At 37.3% G+C, this 22,297-nt stretch overlaps 1 protein-coding gene across 1 annotated transcript in view; it reads right to left on the bottom strand.

Annotated features, from left to right (window-relative positions):
• Positions 1–1,444: 1,444 nt before the first annotated feature.
• Positions 1,445–22,297, bottom strand: part of LOC149535025 (Mitochondrial substrate carrier family protein) — a 123,940-nt gene continuing 103,087 nt past the window's right edge. The window contains exons 6-9 of the mRNA XM_089803769.1: positions 2,674–2,719; positions 2,446–2,566; positions 2,184–2,256; positions 1,445–2,045 (exon numbers count right to left, since the gene is read on the bottom strand). Coding sequence (XP_089659895.1) covers positions 1,787–2,045; positions 2,184–2,256; positions 2,446–2,566; positions 2,674–2,719 — 499 coding nt within the window. The 3' untranslated portion in view covers positions 1,445–1,786. The remainder of the gene's footprint in view (positions 2,046–2,183; positions 2,257–2,445; positions 2,567–2,673; positions 2,720–22,297) is intronic.

The raw sequence follows: 22,297 nt of genomic DNA, 5'->3' as shown, positions 1-22,297 counted from the left end.
TAAGAAATTGTAAGAACTCATGGATGATGTCAAGGAGAACATTGATTAGATAAGAACATCTTTCTCAAATATTGGAGTGATAATTTATTACCGATAACATAGCTAGTCCACAAGTGTAATGCAAAGATGAGCATAAAAAATTAACCAAAATTGATGCAACGGTAATTTGGGGTGGTAAGTTATGTATTGGGCCATAAGAAACACCAATATGAATTGATGATATCACTCATGTGACTATAGCTTTGCAAAAATACAAGCAATCTCAGGCAACCCAAGAGACAAATTCAGCAAAAGAAGGGGAAGTAACATCCGCTTGGCACCTAGGTTTCGAAGTTATTTTTAATGTTGAATTTCACAATTATCTAGCATTTCTAAAAGACTTTTCTTAATTTATTGTCTTAAGTGGTTTTATTTTAAAGGACAGATTCTTTGTAATCGTCTCAAGGGGATCAAAAGATTATATATTTCAGTCTGAAATTGTAAACAACTGATCGGCAGTTTTGGCTTAGAATTCCCTCTTCTGCTGTTACAATCAAGTGAGACTCAAATTTTGAGTTATGAATGTTGTTCATTAGATATCCTTAAATTTCTTGTGTTGAATGGATAGAGAAATGATTGATAGGATGAATAGATTGCAGATAACAGCTACTTTGAAATCAATGATGTTGAGGTGTTCTGCATAGCAATATGTGTTCTACCTTTTATTTGTTTGTGTTGCTTAATAGATTCTGCTTTAATTTTTAAAATCGTATCTGATTTTCGTGGACTACTAAGATAGGTGTACAAAATCTCTTTCATAAATATAGGTGTTTAACCTTTATGCTTGATACACGAAAAAGTTGTGATGGGTATTCATTAGATGCCTCTTTTGCTCTCTGGTTAAGAGCTTGCCCCATTTATTTGGTAGATTATATATTCATTGAATGCTTGTATAAGGGAGTTGTACCTTTCAATTCAGAGATCAAACTATTTGGTAGTTCGTTCAATTGTTAAACAGAAGAATTTCAAGGGTCTCAATCATCTTTATCAAAAAGCCAATCTGTTAATGAACACAGTTTAATCTTCACAAAATTGAAGTCGAGAATATTTCTCTGACCTGCTGCAAAAGATTGTCAAACCATTTTGAGCTTGCCAAAGTTCCTTTTGGATTCAAGTTCTTCAACTTTTAGTTAGTACGTTTTTACCATAGCTTATTCTGCTCTTTATTTTACTGCGCAAGACTTCAACTTGGACACTTTACAAGACTGTTGCTAGGCTTCTGTAATGAAATAGGATGCATGCATTCCCACAAGGAAGTTCCATGGTAATAGAATTTTAACGAAAGAAACATCAGTTCCAAACATCAAAACTTAGCAGATCCTTCCTCCAAGGATCCACTGTTGCTTCTGTGACTAAATAATGTTAATAATAGTCAAAACACCCACAATGGAATATAAGCTAAACATTGTATCAGGCACTGGCAATTCCAGTGCAACATTTTAACAGTTCCTTGATTATATAATATACATAAGGTATTAACAGCATTGTGCTGCTCATATCTATGTCATAAACAAAAGCATGGATTGATCGCAAAACATAACTAAACTTTTATAAAGTGAAGCCAAAAATGAAAAAGATTAAGCCCCCTCGACAATAATAAATGATGGACATTTAACAACAGCTAACTCTATGAAACTCAGTGTCCTGGAATTTTCAGAAAGCAGATTGCAATGCCTAAACCTTCGACCAAAACCATCTTGCAACTGCTGAGAAATAGATTTTAATTTTAAAAATATCAAAAATTCAGTTAAGGTAATGATTTTTTTCCATTTAACTCAAAAACCACTTCTGACATGGGAGCAGCTGTCTCCATTGATAGACTTGCAACTTCATCAATATTGTGTTGTGTTCTGTCATTAAAGTTCTGTCGTAGAAACTCAACAGCCATAAATGTGCAGGCTGAAGCCGGGACATACCATATAACTCTAGCCACACTCCCCCTGAAGAATCCTTTTGGTCCTTCTGTTCTCCATATTTTCTTAAGAGCATCCAACCAGCCATTATACCTAAGACAAAATATTAGCATTTAAGCTTTGTTGGATAATCAACTTAGGTCATGCATGGCATAACAATTATATATATCAGGTTACAATCATCATTGAAATAGAACCAAAGTCAAAAACACAGTAGGCACATGCATGGACCTTTTATTTGAGCCTTGCACTTGAAGTCGTGTTTTGATGACATCAAGCGGTGTTGTCATATAAGCACTAACACCTGCATAAAAAATATGAAAATATAATCAATCAAATACTGTTAGAAACTCCAATAGTTCAAAAAACTACAGAATAATTCTATGTAGGGAGGCATCTTCGACTGTGCCCAGCTTAAAGTTATAATAAACCAAATAATTAAAAAGAATTTGATGCTCCAAAGAAAAGAAACCAAAAACATTGCTCAACCTACCACCCGAAACACCTCCCAGAATTAGGCCTTCAAAGGAAGTTTGGTTTTGCCATCTTTCATCAAGTGCCCATCTCCTCTTCCCATACTCAACAGTATCCTTCATTGCTTCATAGAACATAACCTAGAAATAAAACAGTAAGATGACCCAATCAGTTTTCAAATTACTTGTCAAAATAAAAAAGTTGAAAAAATAAATCTGAAACTTTTGTTATTATAGAATATAATTACCATCAAACCTGCAAATGGAACATCTCTTGCTAAAGTGGACCAGTAACTGCCAGAACCAAACAGATTTCAGAAAAAACTAAAAATGTGTCATAGCATCAGCAAGTAACTCCTATAGGCATAATGAATAATCAGAAAATAATAAATAAGGGAAATGATCGAATAGTCTAAAGAATTTCAAATGCACAAAAAACTCAACCCCCACACTCCAACCACCTTCCCTGTGCACACTGCCCAACCCACTCTTGCCCCTCTCCCTCCCCAAATACACATACATCTGATGTTACTAAATATGAAAATGGGTATGGATATCCCAAATATTCATATCCTATTCAGATACAAATAAGATATGTCCATATCTGTCTATAAACTAGAACAAAACAGGAACTATAAACCCTACACTGACCTAACACAACACCCCTCAACAAACATTCATTGTTTTTAAGTTTGCCTGCTTCCCAATGCACCAATGACAACAAAACTATCTTGGTGATTAGAGGATTTGTTGGTAGTTAGAGCATATTTCTAGTACCTTTGAAGTGAGTGCATCAGGGTTGGGAAATTTACATCCTTTTCTTTCACAGATTTTCCGTCTTTCATTTATTTAGATAGAAAAGAACCAAGAAGAATAAATCCAAGCAATGCCTACATCTAAAAAAATACAAACAACAAATTGCAAAAGTAAATCGTCCACTTTATTATTTTTCAATGGAAATAATATCACACTACCTAATATAGACAACAATTGCTCATGAGGGCAAGCTAAAAATAACCCAAAGATTATTTAAACAAGTTGCTAACATTGATGTTATATCAAAATGCCATCACCATATAATTACCTAAATATAGTGTCCTTAACCGCATGCATGCTTGAGAACAAATTATAAGATAGAAAATACATACACACAATAAGCCTTCAAACTTGATTTGGTTTTTTTTTTCCCTGAAATAATGCAGCCTCATATTTGTAACAATAAGAGTGTAAGCCCAAGTCCTGAGGAAGACGAAATACTACAATGCTGGCATAATTTTAAAAAGGGCGCTTATTTACATTCTACTAGCTAAAAGGAAAACCCCTCCAAAAAGATCTACATACAATTCCTGCAGATAACATCTTTTACATACCTGGACAGAGATAACTAAAACAAAGACAACAGCTATCATTTCTTCCTATGTCATGATAAGACTGCAAACACTACAATGAAAGGAAAAGCCATAACAAAATATTACCACCATCAAACAGCCTCAAGAGTATTTATGGTTGTATAAGCGAAAATGCTCATAACCATTCCAATACAAGGCAGAATTACATAAATCCTACCAGCATATCATTATAGGCCCTTATGTAATGTCCCCAGCCAGAAGTGTCCCCTTTAGCTTATTGAATTCCAGTAGTCCAACTTTGTGGCTTTATGAGGTAATAATTAATTGATTAATTAAATTCTAAACAGTACTGAGCTTTTCAAGATTATTTATATTTATTATTTGATTAATTAAGAGCTGAACCTAAGTTATTTTTAAATAGTCACTTATTTTGTCAGGGAAAACTTATAACGTGGATCACTTTATGACTGGGAACATGAAAAAAAGAGCGAAATTAATTAATTCTCTCAAGGATGGGATTATAAAAGGGCTGAGAACCAAAAACTAAAAGCATTTGATTCTTGATTTGTTATTTTCTTGGAAAGCTTTGAGAGCTTGTGCTTTTGGTTTAGCAAATCCAAAGGCGAAAACCCTTGGGTTCTTCCTTGGTTGATTGTACAAAAGCCCAGATCAGCCAATATTGGTGAAGTCTGATATGATTCATAGGTGCACCTTGAACTTCAGAGTTTTGGTTGTGCTAAATGATATATCACTTTCACAGATTTTGGGAACTTATTCTTTAGGAAAGATTCCATTGATAAATTTGTGGGATTCGTATATAAATACAAATTCAAGAGATTTGCAGGCAAATCAAATTATTTTGCATATTTGCAAGATTGAATAAATTTGTAGGAAAGATTGGGACGCCCTATCAATTAAGAAAAAAAAAATTGTTTGGCCATAAATTATCAAGGAGTTTACCGCCTAACTTATATCAGCCAACCGTTGCATTCTGAAGGGAAGTTTGCAAATTTAGTCTAAGGCTGGTGTGAGAGTTTGAAGAGGATGTAGTAGTTGTAAGTTGTGAAACGATTCATATGGTGGGTTGGAATTAAAATGTTGCTGGCACAAAATCATTCATGGCAAGTCATAGCACTTTGGGATATGGATGTGTAGCCAAAGGTCTTGTTTGTTGATCACCAGTAGTCCCAAAGGGAAGACATGGGAGTGGAAGCTGATTGAGAAGAAGTCATGGGAATTGTTTGGCAGGTTGGTTGGAGTATAGCTGGCACACCTAATTGAGAAGACCCTCTGCTATTTGAAACACTTCTAGATAGTTCGTGTAAGACTTCGAGTAGCAATGAGAAGGCTGCAGGACATATAGCATCTGATTAGAGTATTGGGTGATGACATTGAAGACTCAGAAATAACTGGATACTTGGGATTGAGATTTGGATGAGTGATTGTTGTCACCAAGCAATTGATTGAGGTGGAGAATAAGGTCAGCTTGTATATCCACTATTATTTTGTATGCTGAATCTCCAATCAGCAAGATGTAGCCTCTTAATTATTAATGAGTCTTGAAATAAATAGCAAATGGTGGGTTTACTTTGTAGAAATCCTCCATGAATGACAAATATATTGGAGATTTGTTCCGATTCCCAAAAATTACTTACTGAACATATTGCAATTAGAAAACTCTTCATGAAAAGTATGCAAACAAAAGGGTTTGACAAAACGCCAGTATGTCAAAAATCAGGATATATAGTAAGTTTGGTAAATATCCATGTAGACTGTATCACACCTTAGTGGGATTGTCTCATGCATCCATAGTGCCTTTTGGGTACTGGTTGAACACTTCTTTCCTAACTGGAGGCCTATATGAATACCGATCATTATGAGCTGCAAATGTTTGTTGCTATGAAACTTACAGGTTGGGATGCATCTCTTTTTGGAGTGGGATAAGGCAGTGGTTCATATGCTTGTATGATAACAGCTACACACTTTGGTGTGTTGTCAATCAAGTGACTAATGCACTTTTCCTGTTTCTGAACATAACACAATTACTAAACTCAGACTTGGCACATAATAACTTATATAAAACATGATATGATTAAGTAATGAATCATGTAATTTATACATCAAATTTAACAACATTGAAATTAATCGATTACAAGCTACTTTGAATTCATAAGTATACATCAAACGAATGAATACAAAAGCAGATTTAAGCTAAAGGAATTTAAATATATAAATATCCAGACATGGTTTGAGTGCATAAAGCTCGTGGATTATGACACATGTGGCATCAGAAGTAAAAATAGCAACATTCAATCATGAACAATGCTAGAGAGAAGCATGCATCACTCATCCCAATATAACAAGCTCTTTGGTGAGCATCATCAATATCGTTGCAGCCATGATACCTATATCTGCTTCAACAACATCCAAGGGATTTGCTCATGCTCTCTCCTCCACCACTGTTATTCCCTCTGTTGATAGTTTGACCTGATCAAATCATGCATGATCATCCTCTGTAAACAAAGGATTATCAGCCTTGGTGATCCAATCAAATATTAGATCTATCTCTTCTAATATAATTGGAAATAAGCTTAAGCCCACAATTTGACTGTGACAGAAGCAAAGAATATAATGAACATAAACAAGATCATTCAGCCATTGCACTATCAATATATCATAATTTTTGGAGTATATGTGTTCAAATATATTCCAACTATGGGTGGACTGTGCTCACACCCAAAAGAAATGTACAATTGGCTCAAAACTTACAGAAATCCTGCGAAGATTTGGCACCTTACCACCAAGCCTGTCAATCATACATCCAAAATGGAAACGAAAAAAATGTTCAACATCAACATATAAAACATTAAATAAAATTGAGCCAAATCAACCCAAAAGTAGCAGAATTCAATTAGGTGAAAACACTTCAAAATAGAAGCAGTGACCAAATCTACACTTGACAAATCCACACCTGCGGAATCAATCTTTTGACTAAAAGTATGGCCTCGTTAATGCCAAATGTAATATGAAGCAAATGACCACTCTTTCACTTCTAACCCTATTCAAGAGTCCATTTTGACAATGGGAATGTTCCTCACAGCAGCTATGCGGAGAGGACTGTATGGATTTAATCATCTAGATGTCAAAGAAATAACCATTGTAGAATGAAGGTTAACACCACTGATATGTTCCATAGTAAAGATGGAAAAAGAAGAAGCCACTCTCCAAGACAAATGAAAGAGAAAGGTCACAACAAACTCAAATAAGGTAACAAGATATTGATTTGAGTAGCTGTAAACTTAACAACTATTACTTTCATTGAAAGGCAGGCAGGAATGGCAAGTTTGGAAGCTTCACCCAAATAATGGCACAAGCAAGAGTGAGTAGCCACTAGGAGAAGAGAAGCACACCAAAGCACCAAGTTCAAACAGAGAAAAATATCACAGGAAGCTATACAACCGTTGGATGGAAAGCATACATCATTCTATTCTTGGATAAAGCATTTTTTTGATCATCAATGGAGATGAAAATAAGAAGCTTTCATATGTATGGAGTTCAAGTTTTTCCCATTGATTGACTGGTGTTTAAGATTCTAACTGCACCTTTAGAGAAAGCAAGGAGGAACATGTAAGAGGTAATGAGTTAAAATTCAGCCTTCATGTTTCTTACATCAATGAAAATTTAATTTCCGCTTGTTTAAAGCCACTAAGGATAAGTAAGACAGTTTACTGTACAAGAGTGTGTATTCTTGCATTGTAAGCAAGATGAGCAAAATGGACTTGTAAGAAACATGTATGCTAGTTGTAAACATATATGTTGTTGCAAAAATGATATGGAAAAATTGTAACAACTACTTCTACAAGGAGACTGTTACAGGTTTTCATATCTAACAAAGTTCAACAGCGTAACTCATTGTATATACATTTTTTATAAAAGGATTAGAATAGAGAATGAAAAGGAGGAGAAGCAGAAGCACATCTCTCATGATCATAGCTCAACATATCCTAAGAAATCCTTTCTAGAAAACCAAACCTCTAAAAATATCTCATCCTATTGATATCAAAACATGTTCATAATGCTATGAGAATTTTATCCATGCTCTACAAGAGGAAATCACCATCTCTGTGACATGTTCTTCAATTTGTGATCAATCAAGTATCAAATCATTGGTTTGGAAACCTGACACAAAAACCTAAATACATTGCTATAGCGTTAAGTCCCAATATAAAGCAACAAAAGATCAACGCTAAACTATGTAGTGTCTCCTTTTCAGGTTCTCTTGCAATACAATTGGCACTAACTCTTTGGGTGTTTGTGCCAGCTTAATCAGCAAGGCTTTTTGATGCTACCAATGAGAACACATGGTTTAGTAAAGTTATTTGACACTTACAGATTTTATTTCAGGTTCTCCAGTGAGCAAGGAGCTTGGGAGCCCATATTTCCCATAAGTCACCCAGGCAGGTTTAATTATCATCTTTTATCATTAGTATCAGTCCTGGACAGTTAGTTTTGTATTCTAATGCATTTCATCAATTCCACTGGTTGGGTATAATATTGAGCTATATTTAATTAATTGTACTGAGGTGCAATTTTGATTAAAAATAATTTATCAAGCACCTTAGTATATTAGCTTGTTGAAAAGAGAATGGGAAGTTTTAAATGATAAGAAAATGAATACCAAAAAGTGACTTCAAGTGCTGGAAATGTTTTACAAATAAAATAAATCACTTTTAGGGGCTATAAGACTAATTTAATGAATAAAGTGATTTTATAATGGAATTTCCAAAGAGTTGGCAGAAAAGTTTATGAAAAATGGGTTTGAGAGCTCATTTGGTATGATGATACAGATTATGCAGTTTATATTTCTCTGATTTAGACCTCTGTGGTTCTGGAGATTGAACATGGCTCATCTCAGCATCTAGAGAACGAAAATTATCTTGGAAAGATCAGTTCAGGTGGTAATAGATTCCTCCCTAGCTCGTTGCAGAAGAAATGATCCTAGTTTCTCACATTTGTTCAAGTGATTGAAGGACACTGAAAATTACGAAATCTCTCTTAACAAATTTCAGGTACTTGAAAATTATTTCTAAGTTTGCCCCCTACCACCCTCTCTCTTTCTCTGTTGTTACTTGTTTACTCTTGTTGTTGTGGTTGTTTTCCTTTGGGCACTGTCTGGTGTCCCTGCTGTGGGAAGGCTTTTTGTCTTTGTTTGGCAGTCTCTCTGACCCTTTGTGGTCTTTTGTTCGACATTAATAAATTTATCTTATCTTATCTAAGTTGATTTTAATAGCTTTTCCTTTTCTCCTGCTGGTCGTGGATCTCTACTAAGTGTGGATTAAAGAATATTGTTAATGTTGAAAGGTACTCTTGTTGGACATGCAAAGGGTGTTTGCTTAGGCATGTTTACATAGCCAACCTTGGGCATTATATGCAGGGTGTCAGGAAAAGGGGCCTCATTACAGGGCGTAAATCATACTAAGGGTGGCGCATTATACCTTGCTGTGTATGGTTCCTTTTCAGGCCTTGACCTCCTCAAAAAGATTAAGTGAGCAAGGAGATCCAATCATTCAGGGTTGCATCTGCTAAAGGTGCATGGGTTGTTTTGTGAGTTACTGGCAGCAATATAAGTCTTTAGCTGTTTAAAGAGCTGGTTGGAGTGTCCTGTCAGTAGTAGTGACTGTTTTGTATTGACATTGGGACTCCTCTGGGGTATACAGAATTTATTAGGCCCTGAGTAAGGGTAATGGAAGAACACAAGGAAGACCATGAGAGGTTAAGCAAGGTGTAAGACCTTCATGTGCAGTGGTTCTGATCGTTGGTGTCTCATTCAAGTTATTAGTGTGACTGAGCTGAAGGTTTCTATTGTTACATTTCTTCCTTTGGATCGTGGGTACTCATCATTGAGTGAGCAGTTTGCTGGATTTCATCAATGTGGCATTCATTAATGTATGCTGCTATGCATTACCTTAAAGTATGTTAAATATTGAGCAGCTGCACTGGCATGCCATTTCAGAATTTCACTAGCAATACTACTGTAATACATAAGACCAGAATTATATCAGATTTATGCATGACTATTTAAGTCTCGTTAATTAAAAGGTTAAATTGAATTATTATTCCTGCTACTTATCAAGTTCAGAATCTATTTGTTATCTCAGACATTCAGTGAAAATATATTGTATTTATGCATTATTGTGAAATACAAACTCAAGGACCAAATGATCTGAATATCAAACTCAGCAAACAAGAATTCTTCCAATCTCAAAGTATGCAAACTGTTTGACATAATTACTCAGCAGAAAGAGTTGGCAAATTGGGTGAAAACCACAGGGGACCCTAGAAAACTGCAACAAATATGCATTAACTTGATCATATTAATGTTCTGATTTTTCATATTAGACAGATCTAATATGCATGTAATTTCCTTTATATATGGCCTCATGATATATACATCTCCCTAGAACAGATCAGCGATTTGCTAGGCATATTTATATGCCTTGTATTTGACTATTGTACTTAATCAATAATTAACTATTAGTTAATGGACAAAGGCCTCCGATTTGTAGGGGAGTAGGTTGTTTCATGGAGAGCCGAGCTGAAGGGGTTGTGTCTTATGAAAAGACAAGACCCTTGATTAATATATATAAAAGAGTAAGATTGTGGATAAAGAACACACTATACAATCTTAAGTCTGCTCTTCTAGCAATCTGCTCTCCGGCAATTTAATACAGATAAAAGATAATTTCTAGAATTTATTGCAGACTTCCAAAACAATAGCATTCAGTCCAGAATTGTAGTAGATCGGCGGCAAGGTATTAATTCTCCATCAGTATTATATCTTCAGAATTTGCAGAAAACTATTATTGTATCATAGCAAAGTTGTCGAACCTAGGCTCTACAAATTGCAATCAGATTTGAAAATGTCTAAGCAACATCCTTCTACCTTTAATGGCCAATGCAATCAGACCTAAAGACAGGTTTGATGGAAAAGAACACTCCTTTGCATGAAAATTCTGAATTATGATGACTCTTGAAGACAATGATGTAATACAGTTTGTTGATAAGGAATCCAAGCTATCCGATGCTGATCCTCATAAAACTATTTGGATTAAAGGAAACAAGAAAGCCATGAAAATCATATTAGATACAGATGAAAATGAAATAGTACCTATGCTAATGAAACAAACCGCATTTAATATGACGAGTGCATTATTAAGTGCATATGAGATTAACAATTCAACTAGAACCCTTGCACTAAAAAGGCAACTAAATCATATAAAAATAAGGAAGGGAGAATCTATGAATTCATACTTCCTAAGGGTGGCTAGTCTAAGAGACGAACTTGCAAGTATAGGGACCATAATTGAAGACAAAGAGCTGCCACTTATGGCTATAGATGGGTTACCGAACCGAATTCATGGAAAACATTCTCACAAGGAGTAAGTGCTAGAGACAACCTCCCAGACTTCAACAAACTTAAAGGAGACTGCCTTCAAGAAGAATCTAGGCAACTTAAAAAAGGACTGAAATCGAAAACTGGAGATGAAAAACTTAATGTTCTCAATACAAATTCCTACAAAGGAAAGAAGAAACACTTTAAGAAGAAGGCCCCTCAAGGCAATAACAAATTCAAGAGGGACATATCTAAAGTCAAATGCTTAAAATTTGAGAAACTTGGACATTATAAGTCAGACTGCCCTAAGAATACGAAACAGCAAGTAAATTTCATAGAGGTAACTAAGACAAAAGAAGGCTATGATCCTGAAAATTATGTACTATATTTAGTGCTATCAAATGAAGTATCAAGCAAAGCATGGGTAATTGATAGTGGATCATCTCGACACATTACAGGATACAAAGAAGTACTAGACTCAATATCAAAAGAAGTTAATGACAAAGTTACCATAGGTGATAATTCCACTCATTCTGTCAAAGGAATTGAGAACTGCACCTTGAAATGAAAGTCGGGTATTTCTCTTCATCTCAAAATAGTACTCAATGTACCAAGAATCGAGAGGAATCTAATCTCTGTTACAGCATTTGAAGATGATGGGCATAAGGTTGCATTCATGGACGGTAAAGTAATGACCTGGTCTAAGAACTCTTCATTTAAGAAATCAAAGTTGATTGGTCAAAGAAAGGGATACTTGTATGAATTAAATATAAAACCTATTCAAGCCTTAATCCATGAAGCTGCTGATATAAACAAAGTATGGCATAGAAGGTTAGGGCATCTAAACTTCAAAGCCTTATCAACTATGGAGAAGATGGTTTTTGGTTTACCTAAATTAAATAAAGATCATTCAAGTATATGCAAAGGATGTACACTAGGTAAGAACACCAAAAGTCCATTTTAAAATAGCACTAGAAAAACTAACAATGTTTTAGAATTAGTCCACTCAGATTTATGTGGACCTATGCCTATTCCTTCTCTCGAAGAATTTTTGTACTATGTACTCCTTATGGACAACTTCTCTAGAAAGACATGGATTTACTTCTTGAAATGTACAGAATCAAAAGAAATTTTTAAAAGATTTAAAGAATTCAAATCCTTAACTGAAAATTTATCAGGAAACAAAATTAAAACTCTTAGGACTGGTAATGGAGGGGAAAATACTTCAGATTTGTTCGAGGATTTTTGTAAAGTAGGGATTAATAGGGAGTGTATTATTCCTTACAATACTTGGCAAAATGGGGTAGCAGAAAGAAAGAATTGGACAATTGTTGAAGCTACAAGAGCTATGCTACTTGACCAAAATTTAGGATCCTATCTTTGGACGAAAGCCACATCTATTGCTGTCTATATTCAAAACAGATGCCCTCACTCCCACCTCCGAGATAAAACTCCTAAGGAAGTCTTCTCTAATTTTAAACCAAATATCAGTCATCAGAATATTTGGGTGTCCCGTTTACATTCATATTCCTAAAGAGAAAAGAGCTAAACTTGAACCTTCAGGCAGAAGAGGTATTTTTGTTGGATACAGTGAAACATCCAAAGCATATAAAATGTACATACCTAGTCAGAAAAACATTGAACTTAGTTGGGATGTAATATTTGAAGAAGATTTAGCATTCAAAAGAGCCCTAAGTTCTGAAGATCCTTCACATATACCTAGTTCTGAAGAAAGTCATGAACCTAAGTTTCAGAGGGAGAACATTGAAGAAATTGAAGGTGAATTTCAAAATCTTAATATTGAGGAAACAAAAAATCCTAATAAAAGAGCACTTTGGGAATCTAAGACTATAGAAGAAGCACAAGACTTCTTTGCACCAGAAGGAACGTTCAGAGAAAGCAAAAGACCCAAAAGATTCTCTAGCTATGCTGCAAACATGAGTGATGTATCTAAATTAGAAGCAACCAATGTTTCAAATGCTATTAAACATATAGCTTGGAAGGATGCTATGACAAAAGAATACCAATCCATTATTAAGAATGATGTTTGGGAAATTGTTCCAAGGCCTGGGGGAAAATCTGTTGTTTCCTGTAAATGGATATTTAAAATCAAGCATGCTGCTGACGGTAGCATTGAAAAATATAAGGCCAGATTCGTAGCCCGAGGATTCTCTCAGAAGGAGGGGATTGATTATGAAGAAACTTTTGCTCCAATTGCCACATACACCTCTGTAAGAGCAGTCCTAACTATTACAGCATCGAAGGGATGGAAAGTACATCAGATGGATGTGAAAATAGAATTTCTAAATGGAAAGAAAATAAAAATATATATTTGGAACAACTTGAAGGATTTGAAACTCATAACCCTAAAGTCTTTGTTTGCAGGCTCAAGAAAGCTCTCTATGGGCTAAAATAGGCTCCAAGTGCATGGTATGAAAGAATTGATAAGTATCTCACCAGTTTAGGATTCTCCAAGAATGAAGTTGATCCAAATCTCTATTATAAAAAGGACAAAGATGATATGATAATTTTGATACTATATGTTGATGATTTACTAATAACAAGTGATGATCATCTTATAGATCAATGCAAGAAAGATCTAATCAGAGAATTTGATATGAAAAATTCAGGACTCCTTCATTACTTCCTAGGACTGGAAGCATGGCATTACTCTAACATCATCATGATTAATCAAGGACAATATACATTAGACATCTTGAAGAGATTTGGAATGTGGAACCACAGACCTATGTCTTATCCAATGGAGACTAATCTACACAAACTTAAGGAAGCAACAGCAGAATCACCCTCCATAGATTCTACTCTTTACAAATAGATGATTGGGTCTCTTATGTACTTGGTAAATACAAGACCTTATATTTGCTATGATGTTAATGTCTTAAGTTAGTTTATGTATGAGCCAAAAGAGATTCACCTAGTTGTAGTCAAACACATTATGAGATACTTACAAGGCACTCTTAACCTTGGGCTCAAGTATGAGAAAGTTGACTTCGACTCACATGGATTCATAGACTCAGATTGGGCTGGAAGTATTACTGATAGGAAAAGCACTTCAGAATGTTGTTTTAGCCTAGGCTCAAGGATGATATCATGGATATGCAGAAAGCAGGCATCAGTAGCACAGAGTTCCATATAAGCTGAATACATTGCAGTTGCAATGGCTTCTCGGGAAGCAGTTTGGCTTAGAAATTTACTTGTGGGATTATTTGGTCAACCCATGAATCCCACTATCATTCATTGTGATAATCAGAGTTGCATCAAGCTTTCTGTGAATCCATTTTTTCATGACAGATCCAAGCATATTGAAATTCCTTACCATTATGTAAGAGATATGGTAGACAAGAATACTATCAAGTTAAGATACATTTGCATTGTAGATCAAACAGCAGATATTCTTACCAAACCTCTCTCTCGAGTGAAGATAGATAACTTCAGAAAAGGACTTGGTATGGTTGAAGTTTGAACTATAACTCATTTGTATTCTTTGATTATTAATAAAATAATTTTGTGTTAAATTATTATTGTCAGGCTATTGACTGTTATGGGCTTCACCATTTGTGTTTATTATCTAAAGAGGTGGCGATCTCTATGATAATAAATAGACATTATATGAGATGATGATCTCTGAGATAATGTTCTATAACAGTAGGGAACTACTGGTAGATCTAGATGAATTAAAGATCACATTGTGTTATAGACATTTCTATGTCTATGAGTCACAATTTGGATAAAGGAAGAATTTAATCATTCTCTGGATTTTATCTTGTGTACTGGCAGATCTTAATTCAAGATCATATTGTGATATAGGCTGTCAGTGCCTATGAGTCACTATTTGAATAAAGGAAGAATTTAATCATTCTTTGGATTTTATCCTATGTATTACATCACATGTAATGTTGTTATCACAAGTATTAGTGATAATTCATATTACAGGTTTAGTAATATGACATAGTATCAACACATTATACTACATGCTTGGAAGAATCAGATAGATATAGAGTACAAATCTATGCTTAACATTTAACAATGTTGCTAGATATGTTTCTCTCATTTATATGATCAAGTGAAGAGGGAGTGTTAAATCCTGATAACTTGATCATATTAATGTTCTGATTTTTCAGATTAGACAGATCTAAAATGCACGTAATTTCCTTTATATATGGCCTCATGATAAATACATTTCCCTAGAACAGATCGATGATTTGCTAGGCATATTTATATGCCTTGTATTTGACTACTGTAGTTAATTAATAATTAACTATTAGTTAATGGACAAAGGCCACCAATTTGTAGAGGAATAGGTTGTTTCATGGAGGGCCGACCTAAAGGAGTTGTGTCTTACGAAAAGACAAGACCCTTGGTTAATATATAAAAAGGAGTGAGATTGTGGATAGAGAACACACTATACAATCTTAAGTCTGCTCTTCTAGAAATCTGCTCCTTGGCGATTTAGTACAAAAATAAAAGATAATTTCCAGAATTTATTGTAGACTTCCAGAACAATAACATTCAGTATAGAATTGTAGTAGATCGATTTGCAGCAAGGTATTAATTCTCCATCAGTATTATATCTTTAGAATTTGCAGAAAACTTACACAAGAAAGGCACAAACCACCAAGTGATATTACAAAATCATACAAAATAACCACATGTCATGTGTTCATGAGTTACATAAAAAGTAGCATCATTTTCTAGATAGAACAAAGTTGCCCCACAAACAGGCATAACAAGACAAGCGTTGCCTAACCTAACACAATGTGGAAAAGACCGAATCCAAGTGTCTCATTTGCTAGTATTTGACATGTAACCTCCATAATGATGGTCTTACTTCCAACCCCATATCATGATTCATCTTGCATGCATGCCAATGCCAAGCATTGACTGATGCCTGAAGTGTGAAAAAGATGGAAGGGTGGAAAGGAAGATGGTTAACATCAGCAGGACGAATTTTGATGTTAAAATCTGTTGTCTCTGCAGTCCCTATATTTTCGATGATGTGGTCGAATATCCCAAAGAAGGTTGTTAAAGCTATTGAGCAGCAGATGAGGAAGTTCTTTTGGAATGGATTGGGGGAAAATGATAAGATTCCTTTGCTTAGTTGGGATAAAATCTGTCAGCCTAAAAAGTTTGAGGGTGTTGGTTTGTGGGACTAGAACCTCATAATCTTGCTTTGGGTGCAAAATTAGCTTGGAAAATCTATAGGAATCCAAAGCAATTATGGATAGAGATTTTAAGAGCTAAATATTTGTACTCAAATGATGAGGAAAGGATTCTTACAATTCAAAATCCAATAAATAGGTCAGCTATTTGGATTTTTATTGTCTACTGTAGAAATGTAATTTTTGACCATGTGTCTTGGAGGATTGGTGATAGAAGGAAAGAAAACTTTTGGGATGATTCATGGAATGGTTATAGGGTGCTAAATGAGGAATGTCAGGATGTCGAGTTGAAGAGATTTCTGTGTGAGAAATGGGGACAGAAGATTAGAGATTATACGCAGGAATCACGAGGTCTCCTGGAGAAGGAATGGAAATGGAAGGACTGGAGGGTGGAGGGACTGACTAATCAGTAGCAAGCTTCTTTGAAGACTCTATTTTCTTCAAGGAAGGTGTCTTTAATTGAGGAAGAGGATAAAGTGAGATGGTGTGCTTCTACTTCAAGAGAGTACTCGGTAAAGTGGGTTATGATTTATTGGCTCAAAGAGTGATGGCTCCATTCAAGCCAGAAGACTTGTGCTGGCATAAAGATTGTTTACCAAAGGCTGGGTCCTTTGCGTGGTTGGCAATGCAAGGTCGAATACTAATAGGGAAAGGATGGAAAAGGTTAGGCTTTCATGGACCGTCTATGTGTGTTTATGTAATAATGAGGAAGAATCTATGGATCATTTCTTGCTGAATTGTGAAATGGCTTCAGCCTACTGGAAAATGGTGTAAAACAAGTTAAGATGGCAACGGCTGTGGATGTCCACTTTATTGGATTTTTTTATTTCTTGGTCCCAGGTGAGATAAAGTGATATGTTGGCCAATGTGTGGATTGTTTGTCCTTCAATTGTAATCTGGGAGATTTGGAAGGAGAGGAATAAGCAAATTTGTAGGAAAAGGATGAATCTTTTGAAAGGTTAATGTGGTGCATTCATCATGCTATCGAGGAAGTTACGAGTGTTGCAGTCTTCAGGAAGGAGTTAAAGCACTGTGGTTTTTCGAAAGAAGATATTGCTATTCAAAGGTTGTGGCCGAGGATTAAAATCAGAAAGCTAGGATGTAGAGATAAGGATAAAGCAAAGGCAGAAGCAAGGAGACGAACCCAATGGCAAGCGCCAGACCATGGGTGGGTGAATTTGACAGTGCAGCAAAAGGGAATCCAAGGCTGTCTAGGGCAGGTTTCATTGTAAGAAATAGGGATGACGCCTTTCGGGGTAAAAGATTATTAAGAGGAACTAAAAATTGTGCTGAGTTTCAAGCAGCTCTTTTGGCAGTTCAATGTGCAAAGAAGGTTGGAGGACAAAAGGTGCATCTGGAGAGAGATTCGTTGGTAGTGATCAAGGCAATTAGAAGAAATAAGATTTCAGCATGGCATCTTGAAAATTATGTGTTTGCCATTAGAAAGGAGTTAGATAGCCTGACTGATTTTAGAGTAAGCCATGTTTTTAGGAAAGGAAATGGTGAGGCAAGCATGCTATCTAAATGGGCTGCAAACTTTAATGAGGAAGGTGATTGTCTGTTTGAATTTGGTAGCCGTTGGCGAGAAATTTTTTAAACAATTTTGGAATAAATGCTTCTTAGATGTGTTTGAGATTTGGTAACGCTTTATGATGAGGAAAGGACAGCGGCAGTAATCATTGTTTGGAGCGGCTTTATAATAAAGGTAAAATTTAGCTGAGTGAAGATTTGTCTTGATAGCAGGGTGACAAGCTTTTGTAAGGACGAGTTAATGTGTCTTAATTGATCAGGCGTGCGGATTGATGGAATGAGATGGAAACCAATGTTTTATAGAGGAAAGTTTTTCTTGTAAATGCAAATTTTTGTAAGTAGTAAGCTATGAATATTATAAAGGAGAGTTAAAAGAAAGGGTGTCAGCCGACTGGATGGTCCCGGCGGTGTTTCTGTAGCCGACGGAATGATTGTCGTTGGTGTTTTGTATTTTGTAGCCGACGAGTAAATAGTTTGTAGCGGACATAATGTTTGTGGCCGACGGACTCCTCCGAGAAGGTTCGACGGATAGTATTTATATCCCATCTGGGATCATTGTAAAATATATTCTATCTTCTATTACTCATCTTATGAAGTATAATGTATGTCTAGCATATGCGAATATAATTCTGTTGTTCGGTTCTATTGTCTGTATGCGTTGATTTCTTTACCAGTACGGTAAACATTTGGCACCGTTGCCTTATGAATCTGGAAGGTGGGAGGAATGAAGATTAATGCCAAATCAGCTTAACAAGGATCGAAATAAGGGGAAGGGAAAAGATGGAATCTATAATGCACAAGAACATTTAATTCTGGCACAGCAGGCAGACCGCCGAAGGAGATTCCAGAAGATTGCCGACAGAAACAGGAGTGCGGAGAAATTGTTGGAGGAGACTCGATAGCGGGTGGAATTAGTGGAAGAAGCACGGGAGGAGTTCTTGAATTTGTGTTTGCCGAGGGAAGAAAATTCAGACGGAAGAGGATCAACTCGCACGACTCGCAGTGCCGAGGGAGCACGAGCGTGGAGTGACCTCTTCGTCCATGATAGACTTCTGCAGGAAACAACTTCAGAAGATCCTTCTTCTTCACCAAGGTTCGCAGCTGTCGAGACCTCCGGTGTGGGAGTGCAGACCTCCGGTGTGGGAGTTCAGACCTCCGATGTGGGAGTGCAAACCTCCGATGTAGGAGTTCAGACTGCCGGTGTGGGAGTGCAGACCTCCGGTGTAGGAGTTCAAACCGTCGGTGCAGGAGTGCAAACCTATGGTGTTGGAGTAAACAGTGCCAATGTTGCAGGACCCAATAACGCCTCTCTACCAAATTCAGTTGTGATGGTGGGACCCAAAGAAAAGCTGCCGAAGTTTGAGGGCGATGGTATAGCCGACCCCATCCGACATTGTAAGACATGTGAGACGATCTAGCGGGCAAATGGAATCACAGATGCCAAGGAATGGGTCAGGCAATTTTCGGCAACCCTACGAGGTGTGGCGATTGATTGGTTTTCGGATACGGATCCACAAAAGCTGAATACCTGGGATAACATTAAAAAGGAGTTCCTGGCAGAATTTAAACTTTTGCGGGATGATAATGAAATCATAGCAGAGATTTTCAATACCAAACAGGGGAAGCACGAAACTGTCCGCGTCTACGCCAGGAGATTAAAAGACTTAATAAACAAAATGGAAAGCAAGCCGGCGGACGAATTGCAGAAAAGATGGTTCGTGGACAACCTACGATCGAAATTGCAGAGGAAAATGAAAATTGTGCCACCGTCATCATATGTGGACGCGTATAACAGAGCACTGGACCTTGAAAGTGAGCAGAAGACAAAGAAGAAGAAAACTAGCTCCTCTGATTCTGATGACGACGAGCCTGCCGAAAATGATAGTAGCGACGACGAAGGCAGCAGCAAGAAGGTTCGTGCCCTACAGAAGGATATGGTTCGCATGATGAAAGAGTTTAAAAACATGCAGAAGGAGCCAAAAGGTAGTGAGCTATGGTGCACAGAGTGTAAGACCGACGGTCATACTAAAGGATTGTGTCCAAAGAACCACTCTTGTGACATTTGTCAAATCATAGGCCATTCCACAAAAGAGTGCCCCTTTAACATGAAGACAAGAGGATCTCCGCAGGTGTTTCTTACACAGGAGGCTTCCCCGTTGGGCAGTAGCGGAAATACGAATAGTGCATGTGCCACATCCGGAGGATATAGGAATAATAGTAGAGAGCAAAATAACAACAATGCGAACAATAGCAATAATAATCAAAGCCGAAGCCGAACCCAGTATGATGCAAACGGACGGCCGATTGTTCAATGTCGAGCATGTAATTTGTGGGGTCATTTTGCACGGGATTGTAGAATGGCAAACACACCGAAATTATTATGCAGATGGTGCGGACTCGGTGATCACGAAGATTCCAAGTGTCCAAAGTTTGGAGTAAACTTGATCACTGTCGGCACGGATGTAGAGGAGGTTCTGGCAATTACACGGAGACAAGCGGAGGAAAAGAGAAAATTGGAGGAAGCGCAGGTGGAAATTGTAAAGGCATCGTCGACGGGGACATCTCAGTTGAAGGACATCACCAGCACCTTGGCAAGGAACTTTGCAGAACAAAACATTGTACGGCAGATCTTACAAACGGAGATATCAATCAAGATAAGTGACCTCCTTCTCACAATGCCTCAGTTTCGGACGGCCATTTTGAATCATACACCATTTTCGAAAGCAACGGAGGACATAGGAAGGGACAGTAGGGAAGTGATGAACAGACCCAATGCTTATGGCACTCACATCCGGATGGCATCCGGCGGTCGTCGAGATGGGGATTTTGGGAAATGTTTTGACAAAGACAATTGTTGACGGAGGGTCCTACGTGAATGTCTTACCGGAGAATACCTGGAAGAAGTTGGGGAAGTCGACGCTGTGGCCACCTACATTCCAGTTGCTCACGGCAGACCAGCACAGGATCAAACCGTTAGGAACCTTGAGAGCGCAACCGGTAACCATTGGTACGCAACCATTTTTATTGGATTTCGTAGTCATTCCATTGAAAAGAAAAGGATATGATGCTATTCTGGGACGGGATTGGTTGGTGCAAGCAAAACTAAAACATGATTGGAAACGAAATACCCTATCAATGGAGGGCGGAAGCAAAAGATTCACAATTGACCTGCACACACAAATGGTCGGCGAGGAGGCAGCATCGTCAGATTCAGAAAGTGACGACGAAAGTGATGATGAAGGAAAGAAGAGAATGGAACCAGACAAAGAAGGAATATTGAGACTAGACGAAGGATCGAATGACGATGACCTAGACTCGGTGAATGGCCTTTACCATTGGCAAATAGAAGATTACGTACTCTTTCCGAGTTGTAATATGCTAAGGGTCGACGAAGGTGAGAAAAAGGAGGAAAATGAGTGTCCGGAGGAATACAGAGAAGCAGATGACGCAAAGGAGGTTACGGCTGAAGAAGGGAAGGACATACAATACAGACCCAGAAAAAAGAAAGTTCCCACCATTCGGTACACGGTGAACGGACCACACAGGAGGAAAAGAATGCATCGCACCATAAAATTACTTGAAGGGTACCGACAGCAAGGAAATAAGCTAGATACACGACGACTGCAGGCACAGTGGGCGACGGAGGTAACACAGAACAGACATAAGGCATGGCATGACAAACTCAGTAGGTTTCAGCCGGAGCAGTTGGTACTCAAGTACGACGGTCGGGATGAAATCAAACAGGAAAGGTTTAAGGCAAGATGGGTTGGACCATATCAGACCCGAGAGGTCGGCGACAATTGGGTGATAAAATTAGAGACATTGGACAAGCAAGAGGTGCCTCCGGTAGTCAACGGATTTAAATTGCAAATATATGGTGCTAGGAAGACTCCGTCGCTGTCACAGAATGGCCAGCTGACTCCATCGTTGTTGCAGAATGGCAACACCTGGAGGCAAAATTGAGGTGTTGTCTTTCTATTTTATTTTGTTTTTGTCAAAAAAAATAGAACAAAAAAAAAAAAAAAGAGGAAAACAAAAAAAAGAGAGAAAAAAAAGAAAAAAAAAAAAAAGAAGTCCCGCGGGCAGAGCCTGTCCGCGGGTGAAAAAGAAGCCCCGCAGGCAGAGTTTGTCCGCGGGTGAAAAGAAGTCCCGCGGGCAGAGTCTGTCCGCGGGTGAAAAAGAAGCCCCACGAGCAGATTCTGTCCGCGGGTAAAAATAAAGCCCCGCGGGCAAAGTCTGTCCGAGGGCAGAAAAGAAATCCCGCGAACACAGACTGTCCGCGGAAGCTTTTCCCTGTGGGAATCAAACCTCCACTTTTATCTGTCATGGTAGTCTGTCAATGTTGTTTGGCAGTGATTTTTCTCCAAGCGGTAATCAATGTCTTGCGCCAGTCTGGTGAGAATTTGAAACGGCATTTCAC

This window comes from Cupressus sempervirens, chromosome 10 (genome assembly GCF_028749045.1).
Source record: "Cupressus sempervirens isolate cs-2001-9-10 chromosome 10, ASM2874904v1, whole genome shotgun sequence".
Taxonomy (NCBI): domain Eukaryota; kingdom Viridiplantae; phylum Streptophyta; class Pinopsida; order Cupressales; family Cupressaceae; genus Cupressus; species Cupressus sempervirens.
Note: the sequence above shows the minus strand (reverse complement) of the source record. Positions and strands in the feature narration are given on the sequence as shown.